This window comes from Parasteatoda tepidariorum, chromosome 8 (genome assembly GCF_043381705.1).
Source record: "Parasteatoda tepidariorum isolate YZ-2023 chromosome 8, CAS_Ptep_4.0, whole genome shotgun sequence".
Taxonomy (NCBI): domain Eukaryota; kingdom Metazoa; phylum Arthropoda; class Arachnida; order Araneae; family Theridiidae; genus Parasteatoda; species Parasteatoda tepidariorum.
The window spans coordinates 24,971,552-24,991,963 of NC_092211.1; the positions used below are offsets into that span (position 1 = coordinate 24,971,552).

At 29.3% G+C, this 20,412-nt stretch overlaps 1 protein-coding gene across 3 annotated transcripts in view; it reads right to left on the reverse strand.

Moving 5' to 3' along the window:
- LOC107455064 (apoptosis-stimulating of p53 protein 1) overlaps nucleotides 1-20,412 on the reverse strand; it is a 453,339-nt gene that overhangs the window by 315,967 nt on the left and 116,960 nt on the right. For 2 of the 3 annotated variants that reach the window (XM_043039312.2, XM_043039311.2), the window contains exons 1-3: nucleotides 15,228-15,533; nucleotides 14,936-15,077; nucleotides 951-1,070 (exon numbers count right to left, since the gene is read on the reverse strand). In XM_043039312.2, the coding sequence (XP_042895246.1) occupies nucleotides 951-1,070; nucleotides 14,936-15,077; nucleotides 15,228-15,275 (310 nt within the window). In that variant the 5' untranslated portion in view covers nucleotides 15,276-15,533. Of the gene's footprint in view, nucleotides 1-950; nucleotides 1,071-14,935; nucleotides 15,078-15,227; nucleotides 15,534-20,412 lie in introns of those variants that run through there. The other variant, XM_043039313.2, reaches the window with a different exon arrangement.

A 20,412-nucleotide genomic window follows, 5' to 3' on the forward strand; every position in this document is an offset into this window, starting at 1 on the left:
GTAATTTGTGAATATAAAATAAACGTTAAGTCACATTCTTTCAACCAGGGCCCTTGCTTTTGTGAATTTGTGCAAATAGGGTCCTGTTATTTCAAAAAACTTTTTCAAGGAGCTTTTAAATTGTAAAGACATACAAGATTATGCTCAACACTGTAAAATTATAATAAGAAAAATTAATTTTTAAAAAATAAAAAGCAATTGCTGCTACTATATTAGAGATGCAACATACAAATATTTGGTATTTAGCCTATACTGTTGAACGCAGAATATTCACTTCGAACGAATAAAGGAAGAAGCGTCTGACGAAGACAAAACTTAGTTCGTTTACATTTTGTCTTTCTTCCCCGCTTCCTGGGAAGGGTTTATTCGATTAACAAAACAATAATGAAGATAAACAAATTTGTGAAGGGTCCGATTAAAAGACGAATTATTTTGTGAAGGGTCCGATTAAAAGATAAATTATTTTGTGAAGGGTCCGTTTTTAAGTTAAAATATTTTGTGAAGGGTCCGTTAACGGACCCAAATCTCTTCTAAACGGATCACTAATTATATAAGAGCTCTTTACTCCGATTTTCTAAGTCTTTAAAATAAACTATAATTAGAGAATCACTACCCCTTTAGAATGATTTTTAAGTAAATGTCGAAAGCAAGTTTAATCTTCTAAACACCGTCCGCTTGTTTTTTAAGAAGCCTTATTAAAAATCACATTTTTATTTAAACCATTTATTTACTTATTTGCTTATTTAATTTGTTAGTTAAATTTTTTTATTATTTATTAATTTATTTTATTTAGTTTAATTTAATTGATAGTTATTTGCCAGACTAGGTGGCGTCTTTCTATTAAGAACCCTTTATAATAATAGTAGAATATGTACTTAAGATATTAGCATAGAGTTTAAAAATACGTTTGTAGATAGATATAATCATCAAATATATTTTTATATAGTTACCCATATCCTGGAAAGTATCTACTGGATCTCTGTATTGCAGATGGAATGTTACAGATGACCAATTATCTCCCCATCTACTAAGAAGATCCATCATGCATGCCTCTTCTGGAACGATTTGTTCTAAAATAATAAAAACAGGAAGTTCAAATTAAAAAGAAATCAAATTTTTTTTAAAATTATATAGTGAGTTTCTAAGAAGCGTGAATAAAGATAAATGTCTGAGATTTTAAAAGATGAAACAAATCAAACTAGAATCTTCGTGGTTGCCTCGAATCAGTAATCATTTTTAATCCATATTCTGAAAAGTGGACTGTGTCTTATTAATCTCAATCGAAACTGATAGAATACCTATAAATTCGAAATGCCGGGAGGGAGGATTGCTTTAATAGTTCTACAAAACCCCTTCTAAGATCGATTCAATCGATTTCATGGAAACAGTTTACATTTATTAGCATAAAAATAAACGTATGATATTAAAATAATTTCTACAATTCGTTTCCAGAACCCATCAGAATACTAATTTAAACAAAAATGGCAACAAAAAAATAGAAATGCTTAAAAAATACACTCTGTATATTATGGGCTGTTTATGTCACACTTTTTCTAAATATTTCTGATTCCCCCATAATTGTCAAAATATCACACTTCACCATAATCATACAATGTAAAACATTTCTAATCAAATTGCAATATAAAGCGCCATGCGCTTTAGTTGCATCTTACGTAAAATCCATTTTTACCACAAAATATTTTACAGTAATATTTAATTACTCAGAATGATTCTGTGATTTTTCGGTAATTATTATTTTATTTTATATTATATCCGTCGCTGAACAGCTGACCCGATTTTTGGTTCACGACTACTAATGTTCAACTTCGTAGCCTTGTAATTTTGAACCAATCCAGAAGACAAAGAAACTTCTAGATCAGTACCCCCAGAAGTGTTGATTTGTTATGGGAACAAGGAGGAGTTTGTGACTCGGCAGATTTAACGTGCATCAGTTACTATTTACTACACAGGCGGTAATTATTATTGTAAAAATTATGATAAATCAGATCATAACATGTTGTGATAAAAATGGATTTCGCGGTTAAAAAAACCTTCACCTTTATGTGCTCTTTCCATTAATTTGTTTCGGATTTTTCGCAGTTTACACCTTTTTCATATGATCCGATGTACCATATAAACATATGATAACAGTTCAGAAAAGAAACACATGTTATAAATCATATTTCAAACTTTATTTGTGAACTTTAAAATTACTCTTTTAAATGGTATTTGTGAGCATAACAATAATAGCAATTAGACGTGAACTCATTATGATATAAGAGATGGAAAATTATAAAATAAATAAGTAAAAAAAATTAATATCTGATTTCAAACATATTTAGTTTATTATTAAAATGTGAGACGTTATATTTGTTATTATTCCTTTCCTTCCTCTGGTATCAAATTTTTAAAATTTTATGGACCTCCTCCCTTACTTTCAAATCCTGACATAATTTATGGACGGCCTCTAATGTTATTAATTGGATTCGATGGAAAATTTCTTGAAGTTTTTTAATGCAAACTACTTCGTTAAAAAACTTTTAAATGAGCATCTATGATCAAATATTAAACGTAAAACGCTAACTCCAGCTCTACAGTAATTTCCATTGTAGTGTTAATTTCTTCACAAGCTTCATTACACTTTTAAAAACAATACTAGGGAGCCCACGGGCTGCACCAGCTAACTTTCACATTTCCTATCGGATGCCTTTGCAATTCGCACTTGCTTCCTTCGCACATTGAAAACTTCTGTATTTCAGTCTAGCTTTATATGTAAGCTGGTGCATTTTTTAAATGAAGTTATAAAGTACAACGAAAAAATAAACGAACCATCCTGAATACAATAAATTCTATATTGAATAAATACAATGCAATAAATTCATTTATTGAATAAATAGCATGCAATAAATTCTTAATTTAATGAGAAAAATGACAGACGTACGAAACAACAACAACAAAAAAGGAATCGTCTGCAATTTAATTGTTATCAATCGCTAGTTCTAAACTATCTGGAAAATTCCATTCTTTTTTTGCTCATCCCGCTCAAATGATTCGTAGTAGAATACCATATTTTAGAATGCCATATTTCATATATAAAGGCTAGGAGTCTATGAAGATCAAACATGCATTTATTTTTAAAAATATAGATTTATAGATTCAAAATTCAATAAATTTGCTTCGTTTTTGTCGAAACTGATACCTGGGAATTGCATATAATGTAGGTATATAGAGCCGCGATGGCTCAAGGGATAGAGCGTTCGCCTTCCAATGAGGTGAACCGGGGTTTGATCCCGGCGATGGCTGGTCGATACGAATTCCGACTTGTACCGTCCACAGTGCTGACGTGAAAAATGCTCAGTGGTAGATGGATCGTGGGTTAGAGTCCCCTTGCCGTCAGGTTAACCGTGGAAGGTTCTCGTGGTCTTCCTCACCATGCGACGCAAATGCGGGTTAATTCCATCAAAAAGTCCTCCACGAAGGCAAATTTCTCCCAATACGTGATTTCCCTTGTCTTCTGGATTGGGTTCAAAATTACAAGGCTACGAAGTTGAACATTAACAGTCGTAAACCCAAAAATTGGGTCGGTTGTTCAACGACGGTTATAAAATAAAATATAATGTATGTATTGAGGAATTGGGGTAATTACTTCAGCCTTTTTTTAAGGATGCAAATTTCATCAAAAGCATTGTCTCTGTATCATTCAGTCATATAATGAAAATCAGATTGAAATAATGATGTATAGTTCCCAGAGTACACTGATGTGACACACAAGTGAAGAAACAGTTTCGTCAAATATTTTGGAGTTCGCATTTCGTCAAAAAAAAATCCACATGATTTCGTAACAAAATGACTATCAGATATGACTAAATATGGCTAAAGAATGCTGAATTCTGGGAATCGGAGTTTTGTTTTGCAACTGTTATGACATTCAAATCTTTTATTCAAACCCAAGATCAACAAATCTTTTCTCTTCTCTTTATAGTAAATTTCAATATAGAATCCATTCAAAAATTAAAATCAAGCGTAGAAAAATACATGAGCAAAAGCGTTTATTTTATGAAGAAAAAAAACTGTACGTAAGAAATGTAATGTGTTGCTTGTCGAATGCTTTACAAATTCAATGTGACATTTCTGATTAATAAGCTAGTAAGAAAAATAAGATCAATATCTGACTTGTCTGACACTTTTATTGTATTTTTATGATACTAAGAATTTTTTTTCAGAAATCGAAAGACTTATGTTCATGGACTAGGATAGTTCTCTAAATAAATGCGCCAAATTTTCTCAAAATTCGAAAGTCAAAAACAAATCCTTACATTTTTTGACAGAACTTCAAATGTTTTTATACCGGAATAATCAAAAACAGAAAGAAAAAAAACATTTTACTAATAAAAATAGACGTTGATGAGTAAATAAATAAATAATAGTAAAAAATAAGTAAATAAATAAATAAAACTAATCAAATAAAATAAATGCATAATAAATAAAAATAGATACATCCAAATTACTTTTGATTATTGGTGGTTATTCAATTGGATTAAAACTAAAATAAACAAGCTGCAAAATAGAAGATTAAGCCCCTAATTTTAATCGTATTTAAACTTTGAAATAAGGCAATATTGAATAAAAATATATATTCACACAATATTTAAATATTCCTTTGTAAATATAGAAACTTAAAAAAGAGAATCATAAATTACTTATTAACTGTAAAGTAAAATTGCGTTATTCATCTTTTAGAAGCATTTAAATTGTAAAGAATTGCGTAATTTTCAATCCTGGCACATTTCTCTGAGTAAACTTATCGTCTTCTACTAATGCGAACGATTCAATTACATCCATTCTAATTATTTATTTTGCAGAATCTTTGTTGGTTTTCCCCTCACTTAATTAAAATTTTCATTAGACAGAGAAGATTAAAAAAAATTGACGCTTAAATAAACTATATTTCGCAAAAATTACCATGTAAGATTAATTAAATAAATTAAAATATTATATTGTTTGGTTCCGTATATTTCGAAAACAGATGTGACCCATTCAGAAACCTAAAATTTCACAATCACAGATATAGAAATTATGTTTATTAATTTAAAATACTCTCTCTCTCTCTCTCTCTCTCTCTCTCTCTTTCCCTCTCTTTCTCTCTCTCTCTCTCACTCTTTCCCTCTCTTTCTCTCTATCTCTCTCTCTCTACTCCATCCACATTACTTTTTTAATTTATAATTTTATTTTATTTAATAACAGTCGTTGAACAGCCGACCCAATTTTTGGGTTTACGACTACTAATGTTCAACTACATAGCCTTGTAATTTTGAACCCAATCCAGAAGACAAGGAAACCCCTGGATCAAGTATTGGGAGAAATTTGCCTTCATGGAGGACTTTTGGATGGAGCTAACCCGCATTTGCTTTACATGGAGAGGAAGACCACGAGAACCTCAATTAGTTAGCCTGACGGCAAGGGACTCTAACCCATGATTCGTCTACCACTGAGGATATTTCGTGTCAACACTGTTGTCGGTGCAAATCGGATGCGGTTAATTTATAATTGTCATCTATTTTTAGTTTGTGAACAATAACAGTTTCCCAATTAGGAGTTTTTAGCATTTAAACGGTGTGATAAAAAAGATCAAATCCATTAGTTTTAATTTTTTTCACCTATTTTATTTCATACAACCTACTGGCTTTTAATTATATTTTGTATTATTAGCATGCTATTTACATGTAATTAAAATTGTTGGACGAATATGTTGTAAAGGTAATACAATATTATGATAAGCCACATTATTCCAAAACTTTGTGAATTACCTACCAAAAAAGAATATTAGGGAAAAGTTTGGTATCAAAATAAAGTGTGGTATATAACCACGCCGCTCTGAATCCTATGTTTAGATTATAGATCAGACAAGTTGTAGTACTTCCTTATTTACGTCGCACTGGAGACTGCGCAGTGGGCTATTAGCGACTGTCTGGGAAACAGCCCTGAGGATGATCTGAAGACATAGCATCATAATTTTTATCCGTAGCAATGGGAGTGGCTCCCTCGCTATGGTGAAAGACGACTTTCGAGCAAAGTAGAACATTTTAAGGTAGTACAATTCAGCGAAGACCGATACCGCATACCCTCGGCCCCTACGTCTGCTGATAATAGTGGTCACCCACCCGCTCACTGACCACAGTCAGTGATGCTTGACTTCTGTGTTCTACTAAGAGCCGTGTCTTTACGATCAGCCAGCCCACTGTGAGACAATTAACAGTCAAATTTTCTTAAAATAAAACACAAAAGATGACTAAGTATGAATTTTTTTATTGAGTTCATTTTAATATTTTACCGCGATGAGTGAGAAACGTAACATTTAACGTTGAGCAAATGTTATTCCTATGCTTTTTAAAGTTACTAGTACGTAGAAGAGTTGATATTTTAAAAAAATCAAGTGAGAAAAAAAAATATTTAACCGGTAAAAACTATAGTCAATACCTTTGCTCCGACAAAGTAATTCAAACTCACTTCCTTCATAATACTTTTGAGCCTCTAATATCAATGACCTGCTTCAATGCATAAATTATTTTTATTGTCATTTAACTTCTTTTCAATGTTAACTCTATACTTATGAAGCCCAAGCTAAAGTTCTACATAAAGTGTCTAATATATATGAGGGGAATCCACTATTGATTATTAAAAACAGTCCAAAACAATAGATTTTGAATTATAGATGAAAATTACCTATTTGTATTTTCTATTAAGGAAATAGGAAAATAAAGGCATTTTACAAGTCTAATAAATAATATCAAATTTATACTCATTTAAAATAAATAAGAAAATACGCATTCTATTATTAATTTATACGACCAGCTCTCTTCTTCGAGAAAAAAAGCCTACTCGTCCTAATTGTAACAAACTTCAAAAAATTTAGTTAATTTGATTGTTAAATTAAACGGCTAGCTTATTAAAGCATCATAACTCAATGAGGTGAGTGGTGATGTGGTGATTACAGCATCAGGCTATGATCTCAAAGGTCCCGGGTTTGATCCCAGCCAGCACTCAAACACATCTTTTTCACACGAGCTTTCTCCATGTTGGTGACAACGAGCACGCCCCTCTCTCACTCCTCGATAGATAACAGCATTACACGACTTCGCTTTTTTCTACAGTTCTATTTAACAGATTTTCAGAGATATAACTTTTTCTTATGTGGACAATATAACTTTTAAGACTATAAAATAAATTTACGGGTAGTAGCAATATATTTTATGAAGAAAAAAATTTACTGGCAGATCCATATTTTCATTGTGCTTTCAGCTTTCTTCTTCTTCTTTTTGGGCACTACAACCTATGACAGGCCAAGGCTATCCCAATAAGTTTTTGCCATCTTGATCTATTATGTGGCTTTCCAGTTAGTTATTTCTATTATCTTCATGTTTAGCTTTACGAGAATAAATTTATTTTCAAGCTCAATGATTGGAACTTTTAGCCCACCACTGATCGAAAATTTACACTGTAAAAATATCCAATATAGGGTACAGGCACTCTGGGTTCAATAACCGTAAAATCCATTTTACTGTGAAATTCATTTTTACTGTACAATATTGTACCGTAATTTTTTCAGTAATATTTATACAATAGGAGTGGTTCAGTGATTTTACTGTACTTATTACTCTAAAAATTACAGTATATCAGATTTTTTGCTCTGTAACACGTTACAGTAAAAATGGATTTTATAGTAAAAATTACCATTACCCTGAGTGACGATACTTTTCACGGTAAGTTGACCTAGAATTTTCTGACCAATATAAACAAAATTTAGCGCGATATTGTTGCAAAAAGAATTTAACTTCATTCAAAATTTCGACTCTTTTTAAGAATAGAGCACTCACATTTTGAATTAAACTCTATGCTAGTTTTAATCAATACAAGCTTCAATCGTTTCTTGGTCACTACAAGCAAAATTTATCACTATATCATAAAAGGTAATTTATCATCAATCGAAATTCTGACCACTTCGACATTCTGACTAATAAAATTTTTACTGCAGTTCTATGTGCAATGGCATCGCAAATTTTAATCTATTTCTGACCATTACTAGCTGAATTTATAATCATATTATAATTATTGCGAAATAAAAACCGGGTGACACACGGGATGGAGCGTTCGAGTCACAATGAGGTGAAACAGGTTCAAATTCCAGCGGTGGTGACTGGTTGGTACGAATTCTGTTCCCAGCTCGCACTGGTCACTCGTGGTTTTACTCTCCATGTAACGCAAATGCTGGTTGATTCCATCAAAAAAAGACCTTCATTATAGCTAGTTTGCCCTATGCTTGATCCAGGAGTTTCATTGTCTTCTCGGTTCGGTTCAAATTAACAAGGCTGCGGAATCGGGTCAGAATCGGGTCGGCTGTTCAACGCTGATTAAAAAATAATTAAAAGGAAATATAGCGTTTCTAGAAATATCAACCACTTTTAGATTAGCTAAAGTGCTTACATTTTAAGTGGAGTTCTGAGTTCGACAATATTACATGCGAGTATTTATATGGCTTAATGCCCACTACAACAAAACTCTATTTTGTTACCAATGATGAAAGTGTAAGAAAACTTGAAAAACGTAGATCATAAAACCTGTATTTTATTTCCTTATTTATGCTTTAGTAATTTTATCAACGGCTCCTTACATGAGAGAAACAATTTATTTTTTAAATTCCTTCCACGCTTGACAGATCAATTTCAAAGAAAAGAGTGAAATTTGTATGTTGTTTACATGACTCTTTTATCTTAATACCAAGGAAAGCGGCAATTCTTTATTACGAATTCCTTCCGAGAAGAAAGTTTTCTCGTTTTTAATTAACTTCGGATACTACTACTGCTATAGTATATAGCGTGGGGTTATAAATTTTAGTTAAGAAGGAAATGGAATATTATGTGAGAGGTCAGTATGACATAGTGTAGGAAGTGACAAATTGCGTTTAATTTATTATTTTACCTTCAGCTTCTTGTGACATATTTTGGACGCTTAGTCTTTTTATTTCATATAAAATGCTATGAAATAAGTCTCTATTGTAATTTTTCTTATAGAGAAAAATGACTAAGAAGATTCAATTAAATAATTCACTTCCCCAATTTTCTAGAAAAATAATTAAATTTAATAAAACGANATACTTTTTTTTAAAAGCCAATAAGAACATTGATAGAATTCTTCTACATAAGTACAATAGTCTTTGATGATTAAATACTATGTCTTTCATGATAATATACTATGTCTTTGCTAGAACATTGTGTTCATTGGCGAGCGAGCGCAGCGAGCCATGATTCCCGGCGTGAACCATATAGGATAGCGTAATAATTCTCGGGGGTTGGCGAGCGTTAGCGAGCAGGGGGCGGAGCCTCCTAGTAAGTTTATAAACTATACCAGGGGAGGGGGCCAACCTGTGGCTCGCGTGCCACATGCGGCTCTTTGAAGGATTATTTGTGGCTCTCGATAAATGTACCCTAGTTCCCTTTTCATTTTTGTGCTATTTTAAAAAAATTATTATCGTTCCGTATGTGTTTCAAAATGTGTTTTAAATTACTGACAACAAATATGAAAGACTAAGTGCAACGTTGTAACAAATTTCATTTCCGTCCAAGTTAAGAATGATATGGCGAATAATCGAAATCTGCGTTAAAGAACATAATCTGTGGCGTAATCATCCGTAATGGACCGATTCCAGACCGATTAACACGATCTACCAATAATTTTTTTTTTCTAACAAATTTTAAAGAATTATAAAGAAAAGTAAAATAATTGTGTTTATTTTTTAATATTTAAATTCAATACACATATTTTTTGATTTTATTCATGTTTTCAATAAATATAATTTCTGTAAAGAAAAAAATTTAATACCTTTATTGCATACCTCTTAAATACGTATTTAGCGACTCGAGAAAAATTTAAAATTTTGAAAATGGTCTCGACTCTCAAGAAGCTTGACTACCCCTGTACCATACTTTCAATTACAACATCGAATATCCCATTTATTATAAAACAAAATGTGCTATTTATGTCAGTACGAAATGCCCCACTTATGCCAGCACAAAATGTCCCATTAGAGCACCACAAAACTGCTTCTGTCATGTCAGTTCAAAATTTCTTTATTCATAATAGTACAAAGTGAAAAATATTCTGGTAAAATTACCGAACTGGATAGTAATGACATTTCTTGTTAAAAAATACAACATAATTCTTGTTAATGAAACCAAAATATACAGTATTTAAACCGTTATTTTAATAGCTTTTCCGTTCATATGATGAAAGTTTACTAAAAATTCTGGTTTTCAAAATTATAGTTCTTATTGCCACACATTTAGTAAAAAAAAAATCTGAGGCGAAAATTTAACTGATTAAATATATTTCATGCCATGATAAAATTACCAATATTTACCGTATTTCATAAGGTATTAGAAAACCTTATTTTTATTGTTAATTTTACTAAAACCATTACCAAAGCGCTTCATTAAATTTCATCGAGATTTTTAGTGTTCCCATAGAGCCAGAAACACGCTAAATTTTACCATATTCTGGTTTCACATATTTTCAATGTATAATATTAATATGCATGTCAGTACGAAACATTCTTTTCGTATAAAAATAAAATAAAAAATATTCTAAATGTTTAAGAATTATTCTTAATGTTCCATTTACATTTAATGAATATTCCAAACTCACATTTTAAGGAGATAACTCAAGAATGTTTTCATGAATATTTTTGAGAGAGAATTTTTTAAATAAAATACTTCTGTCATAAAAGGAATATTTTTGGATTTTTTTCTAATACATAATTTTGATCGCAAGTTAAAATTCTTAAACATTTTTTATTATTTATGATATTTGCTGCCACAGCTAAAGATTTTACAGAAAAAAGATATCTTACTTTTATTTTATTTTGTCATGAGTTGTATAGTGGGTATATTAATTATAACCAGCTATATCTTTGCTAGACTGAAATACAAATTCTTCACTTCGCGAAAAGAAGAACATTCTTTTATGAATAGTGTGTATAATATTTATCTATAAATTAAGTAAAAAACAAACTTTGCTAAGCAAAATAAAAACAAAATTACCGTAACAATTTCATTTTTTACATTCTTTTTATTTCTTAAAGCTACAAACTTAACTAAACAAATATATTAAATTAGTATACCAATATAGGAAGTCAAATTACAGTGTCATTAGTTGTATAATGGGTATACCACATATTTGCATAGGTACGCAAAGACAAAAAATGTGTTAAAAATTCCGTTCTGTGAAGTGTTGACATTTCTTTTTAAAAATAAAACAATATAATTCTGGTAATAAAAACCAAAATATACGTTATTTAAACAAGTTATTTAGTAATTTCAGTAATTATTGAGCATTTTTCCGTTCATATGGTAAAGGTTTCACGGAAATTCCGGTTTGCAAAATTATAGTTCTTATTACTACACATTTAGTAAAAATACAAAACTGAAAAGTAAATTTAATCGAATAAATGGTTTTTATGACATGCTGTAAAGTATCATTATAAATTACCAAATATAACCATATTTACTGAATTTTGTGACTTATTATAGAAGCATATTTTGTTAATTTTACCACCAACAAAAACACGCCGGTGAAAATTGCTGAACTTTTTGATGTTCCCAAAGAACCAAAAACACGGTAAATTTTACCATATTCTAGTAGTTTTGAGTACACTTGTTTTCGCAGTGTAATCTACCAAATAAATTGGAAAAACAATGATCTGTCTTCGTAACATTTTAAGTCAATAACGAAGAGTTGACTTTCAAATAGATGGAGCAATTAAATTTTGGCATTGGGGAAGTTTAAACATTGTACGTTTATTTGAAATAATTTTTTCAAAAAAAAACAAACAAAAAGAGTGGAGCAAGGCAATACGTTTCAAAAATTGTAATTTCAAAACTCTGAAATTTGATTACTTAAGAAAAGTGACTATTTCAATGTTGTAAAAGTATTGTTGGGAAGCAAACAGAGTGTGTTGTTGTTGTTTCTAATGGCACTTGCCAACGGGCAAGCCTGCTTGGTGAAACCGAGTAAATTTAAGGCAGATTGTGCGTTTCTTGTTTTTCAGTGGCGCTATCTATTGCCAAGAATTCGACTTCTACCACACTATACGTCGCACCCGTTTATAGGGCGGACCCATTCATACATCCATTCATTCATCCACAGATCGTAATTTTGACCTGAATCAGAGAACGATCGATCTCCAATCCAGTACCCCCAGAGGTATTGATTTGTTATGGGAACATGGAGGACTTTTGCGATTCGACAGATTTAACGTGATTAACGATCAGTCACTTTACTACACGGGGAGTCTTCGGTCGGCGATGTTCGAACCCACGAACTCTCGGACATGGGCCCAGCGCCCTACCGACCAGGCTATCCTGGCTTAAACAAAGTGTTTGTGGGACATCCACGTTTTTTTCTTCCTTTAAGGTGCTGCATGTGTCTTGCTTAACTACTGCATGTCTATGGCATGTATTGTGTGGGTAAATTGGACAAATAATTTTAATTAAAAAAAAATTTGTGTTCTAGTAATAAATAACAAAAAATAGTGCTTTTTAAAAACGTAGAAAAATAGGGAAATTAAAAAAATTATCTTGTTTCTTCTTAAAAAAGTTCTGCGCACATAAATTTTTTAAACACGAGTAGCTCTAACAAAACAATGTAGTCGGATTAGAGATAGTTCAACCCACGGATTTTCATTAATTTTATCAAGTTAATAATACATCAACTCACTTGACATTTTAATTAACACCTACTCTATTATTTATTTATTTTTACTTTTTTACTACCACTAGTTTAATCAGGGTAATAATAAACGCATTTTACTAAAACTTGACACTTCAAAGATCGAAAGTTCTATTAAATATCGTTCATTACTTTACAGCCTTGAGCTTTCGAGTTATTTTGTCACTTATTAAATTTTACAAGTTTCATCAAGTTAAAATGAAAATTCAATTTAAAGTCAACAGCTAACCTTTAAATCCTTGAAATTTTCAGCAAATATATAAATACTGACTTTAAAATATTTTATAACTTTTTGAACTGCCTTTTATTAAGCTTTACCAAAGTAAAAAATAATTTATTTTTTTTACATTAAATGCTTTTATGTGTTGTAACAAATCTGTGCATGCAGTTTTGAAATATTTTAATACTTATTTTTAATGACTGCCACAAGTTTTATCAAGTTAATAATCCACAGATTTTTGAGGTGCTTGATATTTTACTTACCAGAAGTATTTTGATTCTTACAAATGCGGTTAGGAGATGTTTTGATACTTAATGATCGTCTCAATTTTTATCAAGTTAAACATTATTAGGACATTCATACTGGATATTTTTATCAACAGAAGTTCTCAAAATTTGTATAAATGCTTTTTTACGTATTTTATTTTAGGATTATCACAATTTTTAACATGTTAAAAATACAAACATTTTCAAGGCATTATTTTTTGATATTTTGATCATCAGAAGTTCTCAAAATTTTTACAAATGCTTTTTGACATATATATTAAAAATCCTAACAAATTTACAAATACAGAGTCAAAATATTTCGGTGCTTCTAGTCAAAAGTTTTATCGAGTTAGTTATAAACACAATCTCAAAATGCCTGATGTAGTAACCATCAGAAGTTCAAACAAATGTTTGCCTTGCACTTGAAGATATTTTGATAACTATAGGTTTTTGTATTTTGTAACAGACGTTAAACAGCCGACCCAATTCTTAGTTTGCGACTATCAATGTTAACTTCTAAAGCTCTGTGATTTTGAGATCGTCCTGAAAACAGAGAACTTATGGAACAAGCATTGGGCAAAACAAGCTTTCGTAAGACGGAACTAAACCGATTTGCGTTACATAGAGAGGGAAACCAAGAAAAACTCCCACGGTTTGTCCGACAGCAAGGAGACACTAATTCATAATCCGTATACCACTGCAGATATTTTATGTCAGCACTGTGGTCGGAGCGATACGAGAGCAGAATTCAAAAATTTTCAAACGGAGAAAAAAATAATTAAATTACCGTACCGTATAGTTATGAAATTCCTAGTGAAACAATTCTAATTAATAAAACTGAAACATGCGGTATTTAAACAATTCATTTGGTAATTTTTCTGTTTGCAGGGTAAAAGTTTACCAGAAAATCTCGCTTTTAAAATTGCAGCTCTTACTACCACACTTTTAGTAAAAAATACGAAATTGAAAATGAAATTTTACCAAATAAATGGTTTTGATGCCATGTTCATGATAAAATTACCACATTTTATCATCTATTATAAAACTATATTTTATTGTTAATTTTATTAAAATCGCTACCAATGTGCTTTGGTAAAAATTACCAAGATTTTTGGTGTTCTGTTAGAGCCAGAAAAACGATACATTTAATTATGTTGTTGTAGTTGTGGCTATGTCTTTTCTCACAGTATATGAAGTCATTAATGTGCTTATTTTCATTCATTTATTTCATTTTCATTTCATTTTAACCCGTTCCTTCTCGCTCCCGTGAAAATGACGAGGTGAGGTTCCGCCCTCTATTTCTTGCTCCCGTGATATTGGCGGGCTGGAGTGTTCAGTAGTAACGCACCAATAAGAATAAAACTAATTAATTTCTTTTGCCCGGAAAACATTTTATTTCTCATTTTACACACCAGATGGCAGTACCAGGATATTTTTATGGTAATTGTTGTTGTTGTTGTTAAACTAGATGGACTTATTTTAAAATAGATGTCAGCACTAATCAAATACGTAGTACAAATACAAAAGCCAAAAAAAATAGGCACTTTTATGACCGTTTTCTAGAAAATTAACCGATCGTTAAGGGATTAATCATCATAATTTCTAAAAAACATGTATAGCTAAGAAATATATCAATGCTTAAATTATAATTTTAAAACATCAGACATACCGATAAGTCCAGTTGTCTGTACAAGAGTACAGATTTCCTCGCTGGGTTCCCGACAACAATCGATGACGTCCTGACATCTGGTGTCGGGGGTGATCGGGACGTCCACCCATTTCCCATTGTCTATGTGAACGGCCAGAATCACCTGTAAAGAATAAACATTCCTTAAGTTAAGAAGTTCTACATAAGCCGTGCATAATGAAAAGTAATAAATTATACATAAACTAAACGATATTTATGTATAACAAATAAAAACAAAATAACTTTATAAACAAGGAAAAACTGTATTACTAACCACTTTGTTTGATATATTCCTTAAACAAGTAACTGGTGTATAATTCATCTTATCTAATAATTACTGAATAATCTGGGACTTTATGTAGCTTAAAAATTAAAATAATCTAGAAAAATCTGGTGTTCTTAAGGAAAAAACGTAGAAATACTTATATCTAAGAAAGAATAAAAGCAACTAAGCAAAAATCGGTAAGAATTGTTGTGTCAGTAATTCTACGAAAAAAATGATCCCCTCACTAATTTCGTTTATAAATAGCGTCAAAAAATAAGCAACTTTTCCGTACACAAGGTAAATTTCTTAAGAGCCGCTGTATAAAAAAGATTATTGAAAGCGTCTTCAGAGTGATAAATATAAAAGATAAAGTAAACTTTGTTTTTTATATCCTCACCAATATTTATCTGCCGTTATCATATATCAGTTTCCTCGAATTGAGTAGCATGATAAATTGACTAAGATTAAATATTTAAATGCAGTTACACGAGCCTGTAGTAAATATTTATTTGAGATATGTTCTAAAGGGAAACGCTTTATTAGAAGTATTTAATTTTATTTTTTGAAGCTAAAAATCTGAGTCTCTGCTATCCAAGGTATAAAATAATAATATATTTTACAAAATTATAAGGGAAAAATTACACGATAAATATCTAATCAGAAATTTCGAAGTAAAATATGATAATATTATGTTTGACTAACATAGAGCAAAGATTCTTTCAAAATAGAGAGTAAATAGTTAAACATATAACTTTTATGCTATACTCGAATGCCCTGAAAGGATATTTCAGCAAGAATTTCCACTCATGGAGAGTGAGTTATAAAGCTTTTCTTGACATAAATTTCAATTGAAATCAAAAAACAATAATTAATATTATTAACTGATATCATTTATTGCTGTTATTAATTAATATTATTAATTAATAATAATTATTATTATTATTAATTTATAGTTATTTTAATTATTTTTATTAATTATTATTCATTATTGTATTATCAATTTAATAATTAATATTAACATTATTTATTATTTTATAATTATTTCATGGATTTAGATTGAAAGTAATAGATTTGATAAAAAGCAATAGCAATAAATTACTGATTAAAAAAGTCAAAACTACTTTTTTTTCCTATTTAGCTATTATTATTTCAGATTATTATTATTTTGATTTATTAATTTTATATTTTTTATTTTGATGTGTATTGATGATAAATCACAACACTAGCCGATTAAGTATAAAAAGTAACTAAAATTATCGCTTCGCCAATTATGAAAACAAGCGAAGAACAATTTCATTGTTAGTAATTGCGTAGTGGTGGATAGGAAGCTTGCACATGATAATAATTATAACAACAAATAGTCAAAAAGGATTTTGAACATGGCATAAAAAGCATTGATTCGGTTAAATTTTCTTTGCAGTTTTGTATTTATTACTAAATGTACAAAAAATACATTTTTACTAAACTGTACCATATCGAAAAATAGGAATTTTATAACTGACATTAAAAATTTTTTTAATAGTAAGGGAAAAAAATTGAAAATAGATAACATTTTGCAAAATATTTTCAACAAAAATAATTCAAATAAATGGTTAAATTTTCTATTCAATTTTGTATTTTTTACTAAATGTGTGATAATAAGAATTATATTGAAAACCAGAAATTCCGATAAACAGTCATCAAATGGAATGAACAGTCAACATCTGAAAAAAATTAACCATTAAATCGATTAATACTAATTAATATTTTGGTTTTATTAAACCAGAAATAAGGTTTGTTTGTTTTTTTTTTATCAGAAATGTCATTACCATACCGTAAGTTAATTTCACCAGAATTGTTTCTCCGTGCAACTGAGTACCTTGTTCACTAAGCCATCGCGGCTCAGTGGTTAATATACCATAGAAAATCNAATATTTATTTGAGATATGTTCTAAAGGGAAACGCTTTATTAGAAGTATTTAATTTTATTTTTTGAAGCTAAAAATCTGAGTCTCTGCTATCCAAGGTATAAAATAATAATATATTTTACAAAATTATAAGGGAAAAATTACACGATAAATATCTAATCAGAAATTTCGAAGTAAAATATGATAATATTATGTTTGACTAACATAGAGCAAAGATTCTTTCAAAATAGAGAGTAAATAGTTAAACATATAACTTTTATGCTATACTCGAATGCCCTGAAAGGATATTTCAGCAAGAATTTCCACTCATGGAGAGTGAGTTATAAAGCTTTTCTTGACATAAATTTCAATTGAAATCAAAAAACAATAATTAATATTATTAACTGATATCATTTATTGCTGTTATTAATTAATATTATTAATTAATAATAATTATTATTATTATTAATTTATAGTTATTTTAATTATTTTTATTAATTATTATTCATTATTGTATTATCAATTTAATAATTAATATTAACATTATTTATTATTTTATAATTATTTCATGGATTGAAAGTAATAGTTTTGATAAAAAGCAATTGCAATAAATTACTGATTAAAAAAGTCAAAACTACTTTTTTTTTCTTATTTAGCTATTATTATTTCAGATTATTATTATTTTGATTTATTAATTTTATCTTTTTCATTTTGATGTGCATTAATGATAAAACGCAACACTAGCCGATTAAGTATAAAAAGTAACTAAAATTATCACTTTGTCCAATTATGAAAACAAGCGAAGAACAATTTCATTGTTAGTAATTGTTTAGTGGCGGAAAGGATGCTTTTACATGATAATAATTATAAAAATAAATAGTCAAAAAGGATTTTATCAGGATACTTTTGAACATGGCATGAAAAGCTTTTATTCGGTTAAATTTACCTTGTAATTTTGTATTTTTTGTTAAATGTACAAAAAATACATTTTTACTAAACTATACCATATCGAAAAATAGGTATTTTATAACTGATAATGAAAATTATTTTTCTAATGAAGAAAAAAAATGAGAAATAGATAACATTTTGCAAAATATTTTCAACAAAAATAATGCAAATAAAAATAATGCGAATTTAACCATATTTTAGTAAAATATGGTTAAATTTCTCAGTGCAACCCAGTATCTTGTTCACTAAGCCATCGCGGCTCAGTGGTTAACATACCATCAATAAAAATTAGATTTTGATGTACCAAAACGATAAATAGGGATTTGATTAGAGATATCAAAAACTATTTTGATAATTAAAAAAAAAAGATAAATTATATTAATTTATTCTTAAATATTTTCAATAAAAACAAATTCGGATTTCATTTAGGGCATAGAAATTGAAACCTTACAGTAAGGCTAAAAAACCATTTATTTGGTTAAATTTACTTTTCAGTATTTAATTTTCAGTAAATTTACTTTTCAGTACTTTTTACTAAACGTGAGACAATAAGAGCTATAATTTTGAAAACCAGAATTTCCAGTAAACCGTTACCGTTAGAACGAACCGTTACCATGTTTTTGGTTTTATTAACCAGAACTATGGTTATTTTTAACAGAAATATCATTACCGTACATTATGGTAATTTCATCAGAATTTATTTCTCCGTGCAGCTCAGTGCCTTATGATCTGAGCCATCGCGGCTCACTGCCAGTAATAGAAATTAGATTTTGATGTAACAAAATGAAAAAAAGAAATTTGAACTAATAACAAAGATTATTTTGATAATTTGGAAAGAAAAAAAAGATAAATAAATAAACTTCCGAAATTTGAATTGCATTGACAAAACAAATTCGAATTGCATTAGAGCAGGGAAGTTAAATACTCTAATTTATTCAAGTTAATTGACAGAGAGCAATTCAAAAGCAATTTAAAATAATAGATATGTTAGTTGAAGGAAAGAGCGTGCAATATATTTCGTAATTGTAAAGCATGAATAAATCATGTAGAAGATTATTGCAAACTTAATTAATGCTGATGGTTATTAGAATTTCTGTAAATTATAGAAATATAATGTCGAGAAATAGAATTTCTTCAATACGAAATATATAAAACTATTTAACGAGTTTCCTTTGAGTTTTTGCAATAAATCCTTTTTAAAGTAACATTTATTAAAATGAAAAGACATTTTATAAAAATAAAAAATAAAAATACATTCCTTTCTTTTAAAAATATATGAACAACTTTCACCGTGTTGAATATTTTTTTTCTTTAGAAATACACAAACTTCTCACGAAAAATAATCTTTTGTAATGAATTTTGTTTGAAATTGAAATTCTTTATATGCTTCATATAAGCAAATATAATAAGGAACTTAAAAAAAAAGTTTCAAAATCTGTTTTCAATTTCCCAAAAAGATATTTCTTACGTCAATTTCATAAAACTACAACCCAGTCAAATCAAATAAAAGCATTTGCTATTTCACGACAAAATAGAAGATTATGCTGAAAGTAAAACTTATTTCAATGCAAATGCGAGATTTAAAGTGAAATGAAATTTAAAGTATAACAGGCTCTTTTTCAAACTATTTTAAAACATTTTTTTAATTTGTTGTTTACTACTTTAATTTTGTTGTTGTAATTTTCTAAAATAATCTGAATTATTTTAGCATTTTGTTTTACTGAGAAAAAAAAGTATAATTAAATCTACCAAAATATGGTAAAATTTACGACGTTTTCGGCACCATGGAAACACCGAAATTATCGGTATTTTTATGAAAGGTATTTTTATGAAAGGTATGGCAATGGTTTGGGTAAAATTTTTAGTAAAATATGGTTTTAAAATATGTAAAAAAAATTTGGTAAATGTGGTTAGATATGGTAATTTCATCATGACACCTTAGAGCAGGGGTCCCCAACCTTTTTGTACCAAAGAGCAAATACCAGAATATCGGTCGAATGGCGGGCACCATTTATTTTTTCAAGATAAATTTATAGTTGGTAGACATAGGAAATAATACACACTGCATATAATGCGCAAAAAATTTAATTTTAAAAATTAATTTGGCATATGAATATAATTAGTATTAATATCCTTGAGTAAAATAAATTATTACGAAATTGCTTGCAAAACATACAAAGTATGAGTTCATATATGCAATTCGCGAGTGGTCAGCTATATTTTGCTTTGTGCTTATATCTGTGGGGATGGCGATTTCTATTTTGGTTGTGTTTATCATCCATATTGAAAAAGCAAAAAATATTGCATAACATTTTATGGGAAAATGGAAAACTGAAGTATTTTATCGTTGGGCACAAGCA